This window comes from Piliocolobus tephrosceles, chromosome 18 (assembly GCF_002776525.5).
Source record: "Piliocolobus tephrosceles isolate RC106 chromosome 18, ASM277652v3, whole genome shotgun sequence".
NCBI lineage: Eukaryota > Metazoa > Chordata > Mammalia > Primates > Cercopithecidae > Piliocolobus > Piliocolobus tephrosceles.
In genome coordinates, this window is record NC_045451.1 from 4,827,586 (window position 1) to 4,842,786 (window position 15,201).

Genomic DNA, 15,201 nt, shown 5'->3' on the forward strand with positions numbered 1-15,201 from the left:
TGAGGCACTGGCTCAACTCGGAGTGTTCCCAGAAGTCCTCAGAAGATCTAACTATTAGCAGAGGCCCCTGCTTCACCAACCCTAATCATGTATACACTGTACTAGCCATCACGAATGATGCAGTTTTCAGCTTCATTGTTTCAATGGACATATAAACATTTGGCACGTAAACATTTAAGTAAATTTCAGAAAGTGATTTTAAGTAAACGAATGAATGCCAACACAAAGACAGTATGCATCCGTCTACCTGCCTTCAGCTGCCACCCGCTGTCTTTCCCTCTAGCCCAGGGTTTTCACAGAGCAGCCTCAAGGCAGTTTCTGTGAACACCAGGCAACAGGCAAGCTTATCATTTCTGCACTTCTGTCCACTTACCCGTTTTCTGTTCTCATCACTTTACTAAAACCGGTCTTCCCAAGAGAACCTGAGACTCTTAGTGACTGTGGCTGGCAGGCTGCACTCCCCTATTTCACTCAACACCTGGCACGCTGCCCACTCTTTGCTTGGTGTACGCACCTCTCTTTCCCGGAGGTCCCTCCCCTGTCCGTCAGCCTGCTTCTCTGTCTCTCATACAGGCTATTTGCCTCTCTGCTGATTTCATTTTCCACATGTTCCAAGGAACACATCAATCACATCAAGTTCCACACAGATGAGAACTGAACTATGCACCTATTGGCCTGGCTTCATTTGGACATCACATGGGCATCTCATGGGCAGCTCATCCCAGACCATCCTTTTCCTAAAGGATATCCCCCTCCAGGAGAGAGGACCTCCCTGACTGGCACAGTCACTCACCCAGCAGCCCTGGCAGCACACCTGAAGGATGGCGTGTGGCTCTCTGTCACCCTCCCCTTAGTCCACTCGCTGGGCCCACAGGTCCACTGGTTCTCCCTCCCATCACCTGCCGCTCTCTGCCCTTCCATCACAGCATTAGTTTAAGGTGATTTTCTGCCTGTACCTTTGCAATTGTCTTTTAAATGGTCTCCCGTCTCCTGTTGGATCCCTCTCTGACTATTTGTCCTGCACAGGGGATTTTGCAAAGTTAAGTGTGACTATGTCATTTTCCTGCTCAACATCCTGCACTGTCTCCCTACTGCTTTTGGAGGAAAACAGACCATCCAGCACGGGCAGTGGAGAGAAACCCATACAAACTTCCTGCTGTCTTTTACCACAGAATCTCACATGACCTACAATCCAGGCTTGTCCGCGTGAAAAAGAGAACTTGACATCAAAGGAAAAGTGTAATTTGGGAGTACAGAATGGAACATAGTCTTACTTTCTACACAAAGATATCTGAGGTTTTTAGATGGGAACAAATTTATGAAATTCAAATGTCAACCACTTTTCCCCCAAATAATGCAATCCAAAATATTAATGTCCATATTTAAGCACAAAATTTGAAATTTAAGTATTCTCTCAATGGAAAAAAATCTTGTTTTATGACATTTCATGTATGTGTTAAAAGTTGTAATTTAAGATGAAGAAACAAAATGTATTGAAAGAAAATACCATGTCAAATTAATCAACATATACTCAAGACTTCCACAGAGATCTCCAAATGGTGCCCCAGCTAATATTAAAGATACAAAATGAGGACTAGTTTGTTTAGAAAGATTCAGACCAAAATAATTAAAAATAAGAGATTAAAGTTTAAAGAATAAGACGGAAGATCAAATTAGGTTAAAATTCTCCATAGAGAAGAGTATCAGGTTACATACTATGTTATTAAATAACAAATTCTAGTTTATTTGAATTATTGCTCACTTGCAGTTCTGCAGTGAGCAACAGCGTAACATTGTTTTACCAAAACAAAACAAAACCTCAGAAGTAGTTCTTTTTCTAGAACTTCTCATAAATATAGTTAAGTAGGAAAATAATATGAATAGGAAAAAAATCCAACAAAAAATTTGTGTTACATTCCCTAATGAAGAAGACAAAGATGTAAAATTTATAAAAAATATAATATTGTCTTGAAGAAATTCTTAAGGACAAGCCAAAATATACACAGTAAATGCTACCACACAGAAGGCAGCGTCTTATGTCTAAAGGGAGCGCAATGAGTCAGATACGCTGATACATAAGCTGCTCTGACTTCCTCTGCTTCATAAAACCGACGGCATCACCATTTTCCAAATGTTCCAAGTTTGTCTTTCTGTCTCTCTTTCACATTTTTTCTACAGGCTCCAAGCAGGCAATATTTCAGAATACATGGAAACAAAGAAGCTGAAAATAAAATGAAATAACTAGTATCTCAGCATTCTGACCGAATTAGTGAAAACTAGTCAAACTTTTATGTACTCCAAAGTTATTCTGTTGTGTTATTTTCTACTAACAGTACTTGCAAAAATGGTGTTATTTTCTCTCAGATCCACATCTGAGGCTTCATCCACTCCACACGGTAGGGATGCAGAGGTGATATTCTGACTTCTGTCAGCTCCTCCTGGAGATTACAGAGTTTTCCTAATAAGCTACACTATAAGAGCTTCTGTTGCTAGAAGATACAGATAGTTACATAGTAAAGTGTTTTGTTGTGTGATAATAGCTCTAGTGTCTAAGGAATAACTTATTATGCAAGAGACTATTGCCCAAAAAATTTTCTATTTTTTTTCATCTCTAAGGCCTTTCTTTCTTCCACAATATACACAAATATATCTAACTACTACCCAAGGGGCTGTCCATAGTAATTCCTTGTAGAAAGACCATCCCCAAAGATAGCTTTGGTCCTTTTATAATGACTGGATTTGGGATTCAACAACAGTAGGTTTAATAAACATGTTTATCTGGATTCTACTTAAAGAGATAGCAGAGGGAATGTATGGTCACTTTGTGTTCCAAATGACTCTTCTAATTAATCTGTGATCTCAATGCCTATTTAAGCTACATCAACAAACAAAGCAACTTATTTGTAACTGATAAACAAAAAGTAGGATCTCTGATTCTTTTTCTTTTAAAGACATGTGAACCAATGTATAATTTTTAATGCTGTGGAATCTATTTGTTTTCAAGTTTGTAAGATCTTTTACTTAAACGAGGTTTTTTTTTTTTTTTTTTAGATTAAAATGTAACAATATTAACTAAAGGCCTAGTGTAAATGCTTGTGCTATATCAGCACAGAGCCTCCTAGGCTGAAACAAAAATTTTAAAAAGCCTATGTACTTGTGTGTTAGAGGGCAAGAAAGAAAATCATGAATAAAGCAAGCTGAATATGAAAGTAACACTAGATAAAAAACATTACAGAAAATACAAAACCAAATAAAAAATTAGAACTGATGAGATAAAATTCACCAATGAAATGGGCAAAGAAGAACAGGAAATATTTCATTCAGGAAGAACTCAAGTTCTGCTGCAAAGAACTGTCTGAAAAAAGGAAGAATAGATTAACACATGGTACAACTTTCACACTTCATTATAGAATGTCTGAACAGATGATACAATTAAGAGGACATTCATTTTATTGTGTTGGTGAACCCCTCAAAAAAATCCCGCCTAAACTTGCCAGGAGCTTCTACTCCGAGTGAAAGACAGTACACCGGCATCAAGTGTCATCACGACACAAGCTAGGAGAACCTTTCAAAGCAATCTTTATGCTTGCCAGGGCCAAACAGCTTCGCAAACCAGCCACCACACTGACATCTACCTGTGGCTGGCTGAACTGTGTGCAGGTGAGGAGCAGGAAGGGGTGATCTGACCAGGAACAAGCACTGCACAGATAGTTCAGTGGACACATTTGTCTTCCAGAAATTCATCGCAATTTGAAGAAGGCCTTGGAATCGTTATTAGTCTAAGCAAAGTTTGGAAAGGAACTGGAATTTTAGGCTTTCAAAGTAATCTTTCAGCCTGGGACATTTGTATTTTTATTCCATCAACTAGATTGGCAGTTACAATAGAGTAAAATATAAAGATATATAGACTTGAGATAAATGACATAATGAAAACGTGTTGACAGGTACTTTAAATGACAAAAATAGTTTTGATTTACAGTCTGTTCTGATCAAACCAGGTTTGTGGCATTGATCAAACTACTTCAAATCTCAAGTATATCTAATATTAATTCTAGACATTTTCATTTTGATTATTTTTATGGGATCCCTTTATTCTTTAAGAACTTCAAATTTACCCAAAAGAAATAAATGCAACCTCCGATTCTTCGGAAAATTGTGTACTGTTCATTTTGGTATATATAATTTCACTTCTCTCGGTAAATATACTGCTACAGAGATAAAGATCTATTTTTTCTCATTGTCTTTACTCAGGGGCAAAACTACATTTGTTCTATCCACTGCTTCTTCTGGTACAGCCTATGAGCCTGCACAGGAAGCAAAAGGAAAACGGAAAGTCTCTGAAGAGATTATCCAAAAGAAGAAAATTATTCCCTGTGGAGTGAGTCGCCCTAACTCAGGATGCTGCTGAAACGAGTGGCAGAACAGAACAATGAATCCCATTGTATACTGAATTCTTAATGCCACAATACCTAAGAAGGCTTGCCTTATTACTTAGCTATGCATTATCAACATAAAGTGTTTATACAAGAAAATTGTATAGAAATGTATACTATTATCTATGACATGAAAAACATGTTTTATAACTGAGATATTTTAGATAAATATATGTTTAAAAAATTAAACTCAACTTTCAGGAGAAATGAAAATTATAAATACATTTTTTTGTCATTGCATCTTAAAACTTCCTTAAAAATGCTTCCAGCAATATGCAAAGTTCAGACAAAATTCTATTAAATTTAAAGTATGTTTGGCCAAAATTTTCAAGGATGACAATACATATATCAAATGGTGGTAAAGAATAGCAGATTTGCCCTGCGTCAGTCACGTGTGTAAGAACTTGAGAAATTTGATTAGAAATACTCAACAAAATGTTTAGATATGAAATCAAAGAGATACTGGAGACTATTCCAAAATGTAGGCACATTCCTAGTTGAGCATCACTATCTGAGTTACGACGTTACTTCAAGTATCTTTTGACTTCCCCTCATCCAAAAAAGGAAAAAAATCCTCTTGAGATCAAAAACTACTCCGTAGAAGTCATTAACACTGGTTAAGAGCTATATCAGCCATAAGTAGGGGGGAAAACATCCAAAATGTATTTCCAACAAATTTAGCAAAATGATGAGGTAAATATTCAATATGAGGCAGGGACTGCAGATTCCGTTCTTCTGCTCCACGAGATACAGACTTTCTACTCAGGGTTATGATGTCAAGTAATGAATAAAGAAGAAAAATAGAGAAAAATGTAGAAAGTTAAAAAAAATTTAAAAAGAGTATGTAAGGTTAGAAGTACTAAGGAAGTGACACAGTTAAGGAAAACTCTGGCCAAAACTAGACTTAAGGAGCACTGATGCTATCCCAATTTCAATAATAGAGACACAATATGCAGATAATAAAACTGTCAGAGTCTGGCTTGACATTTCAGTTTTCTGCAATTTACTAAATTATCATTTAAAGTGCAATGTAGCATTACCCTTAATATTTTTATACTACAGGTAGTATTTCTATGTTACTTTTCATGACTTATCAGTACTTTACTGTTTAATATGCATTCATTACATATCCCCTATAAATCATAGAGAAGAAATGGAAGCCAATGGGAAGATAAGTTTCACATAAACAAAATCCCAACTGAGGCCACTAAAGTGAAACACATCCACTCTGATGTGGAAGCCAGTATGATGAGTGAAACAGAACGTAGTTCAATATTTAAAAACCCTATGTTTCAGAAAGTAGGAATTTTATGCTATTCCAAAGTTTACTTACTATAACACACTAAATTTTTTTCTATTTCATTCTCATTAATACGGAGGTGGTATGTAACAAAGAAAAATAAAAACACAGAAAAATGTTATTTTTTTTCATTTTAATGCAGAAACAAATCTAAAGAATTTGCTACAGAAATAATATTCTAGACCAGTGTGCTATGAATCTAATTTGTGCTCTGAAATTATAATGAATAGTAATAAATGGTCAAAAAGTTTTGGAGTAATGATTGAATACAGTGATATGTAATGGATTAGACTTCTGGATATTTTAGACAGTAAAAGCTAATGAAGGGGGTACATGTTTACATTTAAATAGAATGAGATGTCATTGCCTAAATTAATCATGCAAACTTGAAAAATAGCCTCAGGTTCAAAAGACCAATTATAAAGTTCTTTTGTAAACAAATCTATATTTGTATTTTTCATGAATAATTATAACTACTAGTATTTCTCCACTAACGTTCAATTTATAAAATGAGAAATACATTTTCAAATGAAATTTAAATACTATTTCAGTTTCTAATGATGGTAAGCTGCCTGTAAATTAAGTGTTAATAATGGCAAATACAGGAATACTCCACAGGAATAATTTTTATCTATTGATATTACAGAAATAAAAACATAAAACTAGACATTACATATTTTGAGCAGTAAAATATTATGAAAATAAACCAGTGAGATAAATATGAAAATAAATTAAATAATTTTCTTCATAGGAAACATGTGATCATCTTAAAGACTTATTAAATCTATGAAAATATAACATATTCAAATTTATTTATGCTGTGAAAGAATACATTTATGTGAGGTAAGTACGGGATCCTGTTCCTACTATTGTATGCAACAAAAACAATATTTGGAAACTTAACTATCTGTTCATTTTTAAATCTTTTTTTCATCAACAAGAAAGTAAAGATACCTGTTCTAACCGTATTTCATTCATATTCTCTCACTTCAGAAGTATTCAAACTTTTGCAAATTTTTTATACTCCTGCTCAAGGTGAACTTGCCTTTTGTTCACTAGTAAAAGAAAGCCTATTCACAAGTACGCAGAATGGTGAAGCTGTCCCAGGAACAGAAAGTGTTCAAACCATTTACTTTCACTAATAATCAATTATTCAAAAGTTTTAAATAAAGGTTAAAAATTCCTTTTTTATAATGCACACTAAGCATTTCAAAGGGAAATTTGGTAGCTATCACTGGATTTCAATGTCGTAAGTCTTTTATTTGTAGAACAGTAACAATACACTTAGAAAACACCATCCTTTTAAAAGTAGTACCTGACAGATATAACGTGGATGGGATCCAGCTGGCTCAAATGCAGTCCTAAACAGAAGTGAGGTTATTTCAGGGAGATAACTTGAATAAGGGACGAGTAATATGATCTCAACCTTGGTAAAAAGTGTAATACATTTTCAAACCAAGAAAACCTGAAATACTGTGAAATACTTGTACGCATAAATGAATCTACCAAAGCACAGTACTGATCAGAGGAAAAAAAATCACCACCTTTCCAGCCATACTATCAAAAGCCTTAAATCGCGCTTTTCGAAATGCATTTCAAGAAATCTGGAACATGCACAAAGATTTAGGCATAAGCATTTTCAGGTTAAAAGCCTGAAAATGGCTTATGTGTCCAAAACCTTAATAAATTCATTATTGTGTATCAATGTAACTTGGGGCCATGTACAGATTAAAATTACATTTCAAAACAGTAGTTTAAAAACTAGGCATTTTGAAACTGTTAAGTATTCTCAGCAATTATCCAACAATTGATTTTGGATTTAATAAATTTTTAACTACTTCAAAAACTGTTTTTTAAAAAAAGCATATTGGCATGTATTACCAACAACATTTTAACACACTGAAGACCTTCAGGATATTGACATTCCTGCATTAACTTGTTGAGCAGTCTCCTGAGATGGAAAGGTGAGGGAAAACCTGAAACCATGACAAAACATTCACCTGAGATGACAGTGAGAACAAGGGCAAACGTTCAGCAAGTGACTGACCTGCCAGACTCTGGCTAAGTGACTTCAAAGTGCTTCTCACCTAATATTCACCATAATCCTATGAGGCTGGTCCACTAAGAACCCACAATTTACAAATGAGAAAGTGGCATTTCACTCAATAGTTTGACCGCGGTCCCACAGCTAAGCAGTGATGAGCCCAGGTTCTCCACACGGCTTGCACTCCTCATGACACCCTTGTGCTGTGCTTATACCAAACACAGACAGAAACTGGATGCTGCGGCTAACCGGCATTTGTTATCAACAACTCCTCCTATTTAAAAATGTGTGGCTTGTCAAAACAGTCTTGTGCTATGTTTAACGTTACAATAAGTAAATACAGATTTTAATGACTAAATCTACTTATAAGTGGGTAATGCTTTTCTCTGCTTTATTTGTGGAATTTTATATATAATCTTGTTTGAAATCAGAATCCTGCTGCTTAAAAATAAAAGTTTGAAGACTATAAAGTAGTTATGTAGGAGAATAATTGTTGACATGGAAAGGTATTTATAATTTTTTAAGTATAAAAAAATATATACTGAAACAAAATAATTCCCCACCGACAACAGCAGTAAGAACCTCACGCATACAGTAAAACTGACTGGGTAGACTCCTAAGAGGTAAGGGGGAAAATGAAAGGAAATTCTTATAATTTTCTAATTGCTTTTCTGTGTTTTACAGGAACTCCAACTACTACATGATCTCTTTAATAAGGAAAAAGAACATTTAATAATGTTTGTCTTTTAAAGAACCCATATTATAAGCACCATAGAATTTCTATGTCTACCTCTAATTAGATCACCATTTTACCAAATTTCCAAGAAACACCAATCCAGTGTTAAGCGAAGACAGAACTCATAAAATGTGGAATGAATGAATAATTAATGAATGAAATATATCTGTAATATCTCTGTACTATATGATGACCTTTCACATAAAACTTAATGCAATAATGTGGCTGATAATAGAAATTATGGCAATATATTTGCTAAATGCATAGGCTAGATCCACAGGAACACAAAAACCTAACTTTTTAAAGGTTTCAGGCTTAGCATACATAATATTCAACAAAAGTGGGCTTCATTTAAAGACACACCCTCAATTTCATGTCATCATGTGGGTTGAGCACAATGGAGATCTTCAGCTCCAGGATAAGGAAGGCTCTCATCCTTGAGGTGAGGCTTCTTAAGACGGATGTCATTCAGCTGCCTGCAAACTACGTGGGGTCCCACAGACCACCACATGGGGTCCAATGTCACTCTTGCAGGCTTCAGGCACAATGTGACCTGGCTGCAAGCTCTATGCTCCACCTGATCTTCCACTATGCCTCTCTACACATACCTTATCAAGGACTTGAGAGGACGATTTAGCATTGTCTGAGTCTATCTCATACTCTTCTGCACCAAGGCTTCGCTGCCGCCACTAAGTAACTCTGCGACCTGGCAGAGATCACTCAGCCACTGTGGATGCCAGTGAGCGCACTGCACATCCATGAGCTCCAAGATGCTTTCAGCACTAACATGCTACAAGGTGTCAACCCCTCCTCATCCTTTCAGAACACATGTGGATTGGGTCCTGGAAATAATTTTACCATTTTTTATGCCATGGCTGAGATGCTGTCTCCTCTGTGAGAACTTCACCTGGGTCCAACATAATCCTTCTTTAGGTACTCCCCTGGCCTCTCTCTTTTCCCATTCAAATCTGTATTATAATTACTTATAAATATTGAGTCACTTTTTATGCTATATCCTTAAAGGCAGGAAAATTTCTTGTATCATCTTCATTGCCATAAATGAGTGCTTTACTCTAGACAAGATATCAAAAATGGGTTGAATAACTGATTGATTAAAATGGTTTCCTTACTTTGAGAAATGCAATAAAATCAGTGGAAAAGCAGTTGTAAGATAAAAGTATAAAATCTAAATGTTAAGATTATAGGAAATGGAAAAGAATGTTATGTTTTTTAAACAGTAACTAAATTATGCATGATATTATAATGGCAGATACATGTCATAAATTTCTCGAAACCCACAGAATGTTCACCATCCAGAGTGAATCCTAATTGAAAGTATAGACTCTGGGTGAGAAAAATGTCAATGTAGGTTCATCAGCTGTAACGCATGGACCACCTGCTGGGGAATGTTGATAACGGAAGAGGCTCTACATGTGTGGGGTAAGGGACACAGGACGCATTTCTGGACCATCCTCTCAATTTTGTTGTGAACCTAAAACCACTTTAAAATATAGAAATTAGGTAATTAGCTCCCAACCTAATATATGGATTCATGGTGATTAGAAAAACTCTACTTTGAATTGGGATTTAACAGGCTTTTAATCCATCATGGCGGCCCACCTGATTTGACTGCTCAGTGATGAGTCATTACCTGTAGTCACACCAGGGGCATCTGTAGGGCTTTTCTCCAGTGTGTACACGTTTGTGCCGAGTCAAATGGGACTGAGTTGTGGAGGCAAAGTTACACTCATCGCATTTGAAAGGTTTTTCTCCTGTAATATATCAAGAAATGTTAGAGATGAATAATAGTAACTGGAAATGAAGGACTAAACCCGGCACTGACAATTTAAAAAACATTTATTTCCATGAAATGTCAAGAATATGATTCAATGGACTCCACACATTTAGGACATTTGAATATTTATTCTCAGAGTGAGAAAATTAGAAGATATCATTGATTTTTGTTTCTATATTAGAACGTAAGCAAAGTATAGAATATATGGTTAAGGTTCAATTTACATAAACAGGAATCTAAATTCTATGGATGGTTCAGCACTGTATTTATAATGGTTTAATAAGCCATGTTACATCACAGCCATTAAAAAAATCTTAGTGAGGTTAAAACCAAGGATAGGCATATAACAGAGATATACTGTGAATATATAATTTAAAACTGAGTAAAATCTTAACATTAGATATGAAGAAAAATAAATAAAATCAAGCTATAAATAGGCACCACTTTAAAAAGTGTCAGAAGCAACAACAACAAAATATTGTATTAAGCTGAGTAAAAATAGGCCCCAAAGAAATATTTAGAATATGTAATACCACATTAAAACATACCAACCCTGTGTAGATACAACAGACACATAAATAGACAGACAGACATAGTTAAATAGACAGACAGACATAGCTATGCAGCGCTTAATGGCAGGGACAGGTTCTAAGGAATGTATGATTAGGCGATTGCATTGTAGTGAGAATATCCTGCATGCACTTACACAAACCTAGATGGCACAGCCTACTACACACCTACCTAGATGGTGTAGCCTATTCCTCCTGGGCTACAAACCTGTACAGCATGCTACTGTACTAAATACTGTAGGCAACTGTAACACAATAATAAGTATCTGTGTATCTAAACACATCTAAACACAGAAAAGGTACAGTAAAAAGACAGCATCATAATCTCATGGGACCACCATTGTGTATGTGGTCTCTCATTGACCAAAAGGTTATGTGATGCTTGACTATGTGTGTGTGTGTGAACATGCTTATAAAATGTAACCATTCTACCCATGAGAAGTTCATGGCTTGCCAAGGACAGGAAGATAGTGAAATAGCATACTGGTATCTTGAACAAAGTATTTCCTTCCTTCATTTGACACCTCCCTCTCCTTTAAATCATTCCTCCCCATCCCACACACATTCAAAGAATCATCAAGTCTTATCAGCTTTTAATGCCACTAGCTGCATTGGCTGGTAGGCACTGAAAACAAGGATATTTAATTTTAATTAATGTAAATTCAAATGTAAAAACTGATACTCGACTGAGCTATTGAAAACATGTTTAAATATGGTTGGAACAGCTTGGGAATGTGAATCTACTTTTTGAAGTGTAACTTTTATCAAATCTAAATATAGACCATATATTTCAGATGAAAATTTAGCCTCTGAATTGAGATATTCTAAATTGTAAAATACCAAATTTCAAAATCACAGTACAAAGATTATAACAAAAATATTGTTAATAATGTTACATTGATTTGATGTAGAAATTATAATAATTTGAATTTGGTTAAATTAACTGTTGTAAAAATGTTTACACCTGTTACGTTTTCTTTTTTTTAAATACGGCTACCAGGAAACAGTATTATACATGTGTACATCACATGACATTTGTATCAGACAGTAATGATTTAGAAAAAACCTCACTTCCCTACTCTCAAAAAAAAAAAAAAAAAAATCTATAGTAATATTGTTCTCAACATTTTTCCTGGCAAATTTTACATATAAGATGGATTAATTTTACATATGTTCAATAACTCTACTTGTTATTTCTTACTTTCCACGTTTTTGTGATTGCTGTATGAGTATACTGACTTACTTAGAAAATGAGGAGTAAAATACCTTACTTTAAAATTACTCTCTATCAATTCGGCTATCAACAAAATCATATCTGTCCTGAAAATTAGAACGTTTAGAAGTTCGCCCTACATTCTACGTCTATTTATATTGCTTACACATAATTGTAGTAACATTTAACTGAATCCATATACAACCCATTTGGTGGTATTTTATCTCTCATTGCAGCACAGTAGTTAGATGAAGCCAGATGGACTTCAATTCTGATCCTAGTTTTGCCATATTTCACTTGCTACCTGTTAGACCCTTTGAACAAGATCAAGAGAACAATACCACCAAACACGCAGGGTGATTGTGAGGATTAAAGACAACAAAAAATACGGAAAGAGTACACTTAACACAGAGTTCTCAATAGCCAGTGGCTTTTATCATTATGATGACAGAACTGCCTAAACACTGATAATTGTCAACAAGTCTCTGCCAAAGATGAAACAAGCACACAAATGCTTCTCATCAAGAGCTCATAACCAGGAAAAAGACGAACAGCTAGCAAACATAAAATAATTCATGGTTTTGCATAGTTACTGAATATGACATAAAGATATCATTTAACAGATCCTACCAGGGAATATTTGATTTATTTATTTTTTTTAAAGACTATATACCAAGCAGACTAACAATCTGAATTGAAAGGGATTTTTGTCTCTTTCAGCCTTTTGTCTTTAAGATAAATCCCATCTATAGTACCCTATTCAAGTGGTCACCCAAGGTCTGCTTGAATAACTCTTTGTTCTCAGTCTCTAAACCTCTGGTCAAATGACTTAAATTGCTATAGACAGCTCAATTGTACTGAAATGACTTACACACAAATTTACTTTTATGATGATGGCAGATTTTGCTTTAATTTGATGGAAAATATATGATATTCATACTGCATAAGAATAAAAAATAGGTGAAGCTATTCAAATTTGACACAGGAATATTCTGTATCATGAAATCATATGAACACCCACACAAAGCATTTATAAGATTTGATTTTGTTCATTTAAACAAATAAATAGCAATTTAATGCACACCAATGTCAAAGTGCAGTACCCATGACAAACAGAAACACAAAGGTAGCACTGATCTAGATAAAATGACACATATTATAAACTATTTTACTAACTTGACTTATATCTGTCTAGACTGCCCACACGAGCCCGAATGTATAAAGCATTTTAAACAGCTTCAATGAGGTATAATTGACACACAAAAACATCCTTTTATTAAGTTTTGTTATTGGTGAAACTCTGCCACAATCAAGATAATGAACACAACCATCACCCCCAAAAGGACTCCTTTTAACTTCCCGGTTCCCCGTTCATCCCTTTGTCAAGCCCCCACGCTTTCTGTCCCCATTGTATTAGTTAGCATTTCCTAGAAATCTATGTACCTACACACTTGTGGTATGAATTCTCTACTGGCTGGACTCTTTCTCTCAGCATCATCATTTTCTGACTCATCCATGCTACTAGGAGTATAAATACTTCATTTATTTTCGTTGCAGAGTAGTATTCCATTATACCAGTGTACCAAGTTTGATTATCCATTTGTCTACTCAAGGACATTTGGGTTGTTTCCATTTTTGGCTACTACAACAAATAAATCTTCTCTGAGCCTGCACATGCAGTCATTATATGAACATATATTTCCTCATCCCTTGGGTAAATCCTGGACGATGATAGGTATATGTGTATAATACGGTAGGTATATATTTTGTTTTGTAAGAAACTGCCACGCTGTTTCACAAAGTGGTCTGAACATTTTACATTCCTACCAGCTATGTATGACTTGCTTCAAATCCCCGCCAACACTTGTTGTAGTCAACGCTTTACACCTTCATTCCTCCGAGGGTGCCGAGGATCTTTCCATGTGCTCACCTGCCATATCTTTATATTCTTTGGGGAAGTATCTGCTTCAACTTTTTGACTTATTTTTAAATGGTTATTTGCTTTCTCAGGATTGTGTTTTGAAAGTTCTTTACATACTCTGGATAAAAATTATTTATAAAATTGGTCATTTATATATACTTTCTCTGTCATTTATCTTAAGTCTGTTTACAGTGCCTTTTAAAGAGAAGTTTTACTTTACAAAGTTTTCAATTTATCAACATAATTTTTCAGGTTATTTTTTATTTTATAAATCAGGCTACTGATGTCATATCAAAGAAATCATTAATAATCCAAAGTCAGAAATAATTTTCACCTATGTTTTCTTCTAGAATTTATATAGTCTTAAGTTTGACATTTAGATTATGATCATTTTGAGTTAATTTTTGTATACGGTACAAAGTATGGGTCAAAGTTCATTTTCATTGCACATAGATAGCCAACTGCTCCAACGTAGAACATTGAAAAAACTAAATTGCCTTTGCTCCTTTTTTAAAAAAAAAAACAACAATTCACCATGTAGTATAGGTCTATTTCTGTAATCTCCATTGTCTTCCACTGATAAACATTTGACTCTCTTGATGCCAATACCAGAAGAGTTTCGTTATTGCAACTTCATAAGAAGTCTTGACATCAAGAAGTGTAAATCCTCCTATCTTTCTCAATGTTGGTGACTTATTTCAAGCCTTTGAATTTCCATATAAATTTTAATATCAGCTTGTCAACATCTTTAAGAAAAATAGCCTGATGGAATTGGGTTGATCGATGACAATGAAATGGAAATCCTAGTAATATTAAATTGTCTGATCTATAAACTTGGTACATCGCTCTGTTCAGGTGTTCTTCAATTTCTCTCAGTAGTGTTCTGACATTTCCACCATTAGGGTTTCACATATCATTTGTTAAATTTGTCTTTAAATATAGTGGCTTATTTAAAAACAATTGATAAGCAGATGCACAGGTCTATTTTTGGATGCTATTCTGTTCTATTGCTCTGTGTGCCATCTTTATACCCCCAAAATACTATTATGATTATGGTAGCTGTATAAATAAGACTTAGGTAGGTAGTATAAATCTTCTACTTTTCAAAATATAAGTCTAAGTGGTCAAGCAATTTAAACATTTTGTTCAAAATTAGCTGGGCACGGTGGCGGGCGCCTGTAGTCCCAACT

The 15,201-nt window shown here is 34.9% G+C and overlaps 1 protein-coding gene across 2 annotated transcripts in view; it reads right to left on the reverse strand.

Moving 5' to 3' along the window:
* ZNF407 (zinc finger protein 407) overlaps positions 1 to 15,201 on the reverse strand; it is a 464,509-nt gene that overhangs the window by 172,968 nt on the left and 276,340 nt on the right. For both annotated transcript variants that reach the window (XM_026455189.2, XM_026455188.2), the window contains one exon: positions 10,165 to 10,285. In XM_026455189.2, the coding sequence (XP_026310974.1) occupies positions 10,165 to 10,285 (121 nt within the window). The remainder of the gene's footprint in view (positions 1 to 10,164; positions 10,286 to 15,201) is intronic.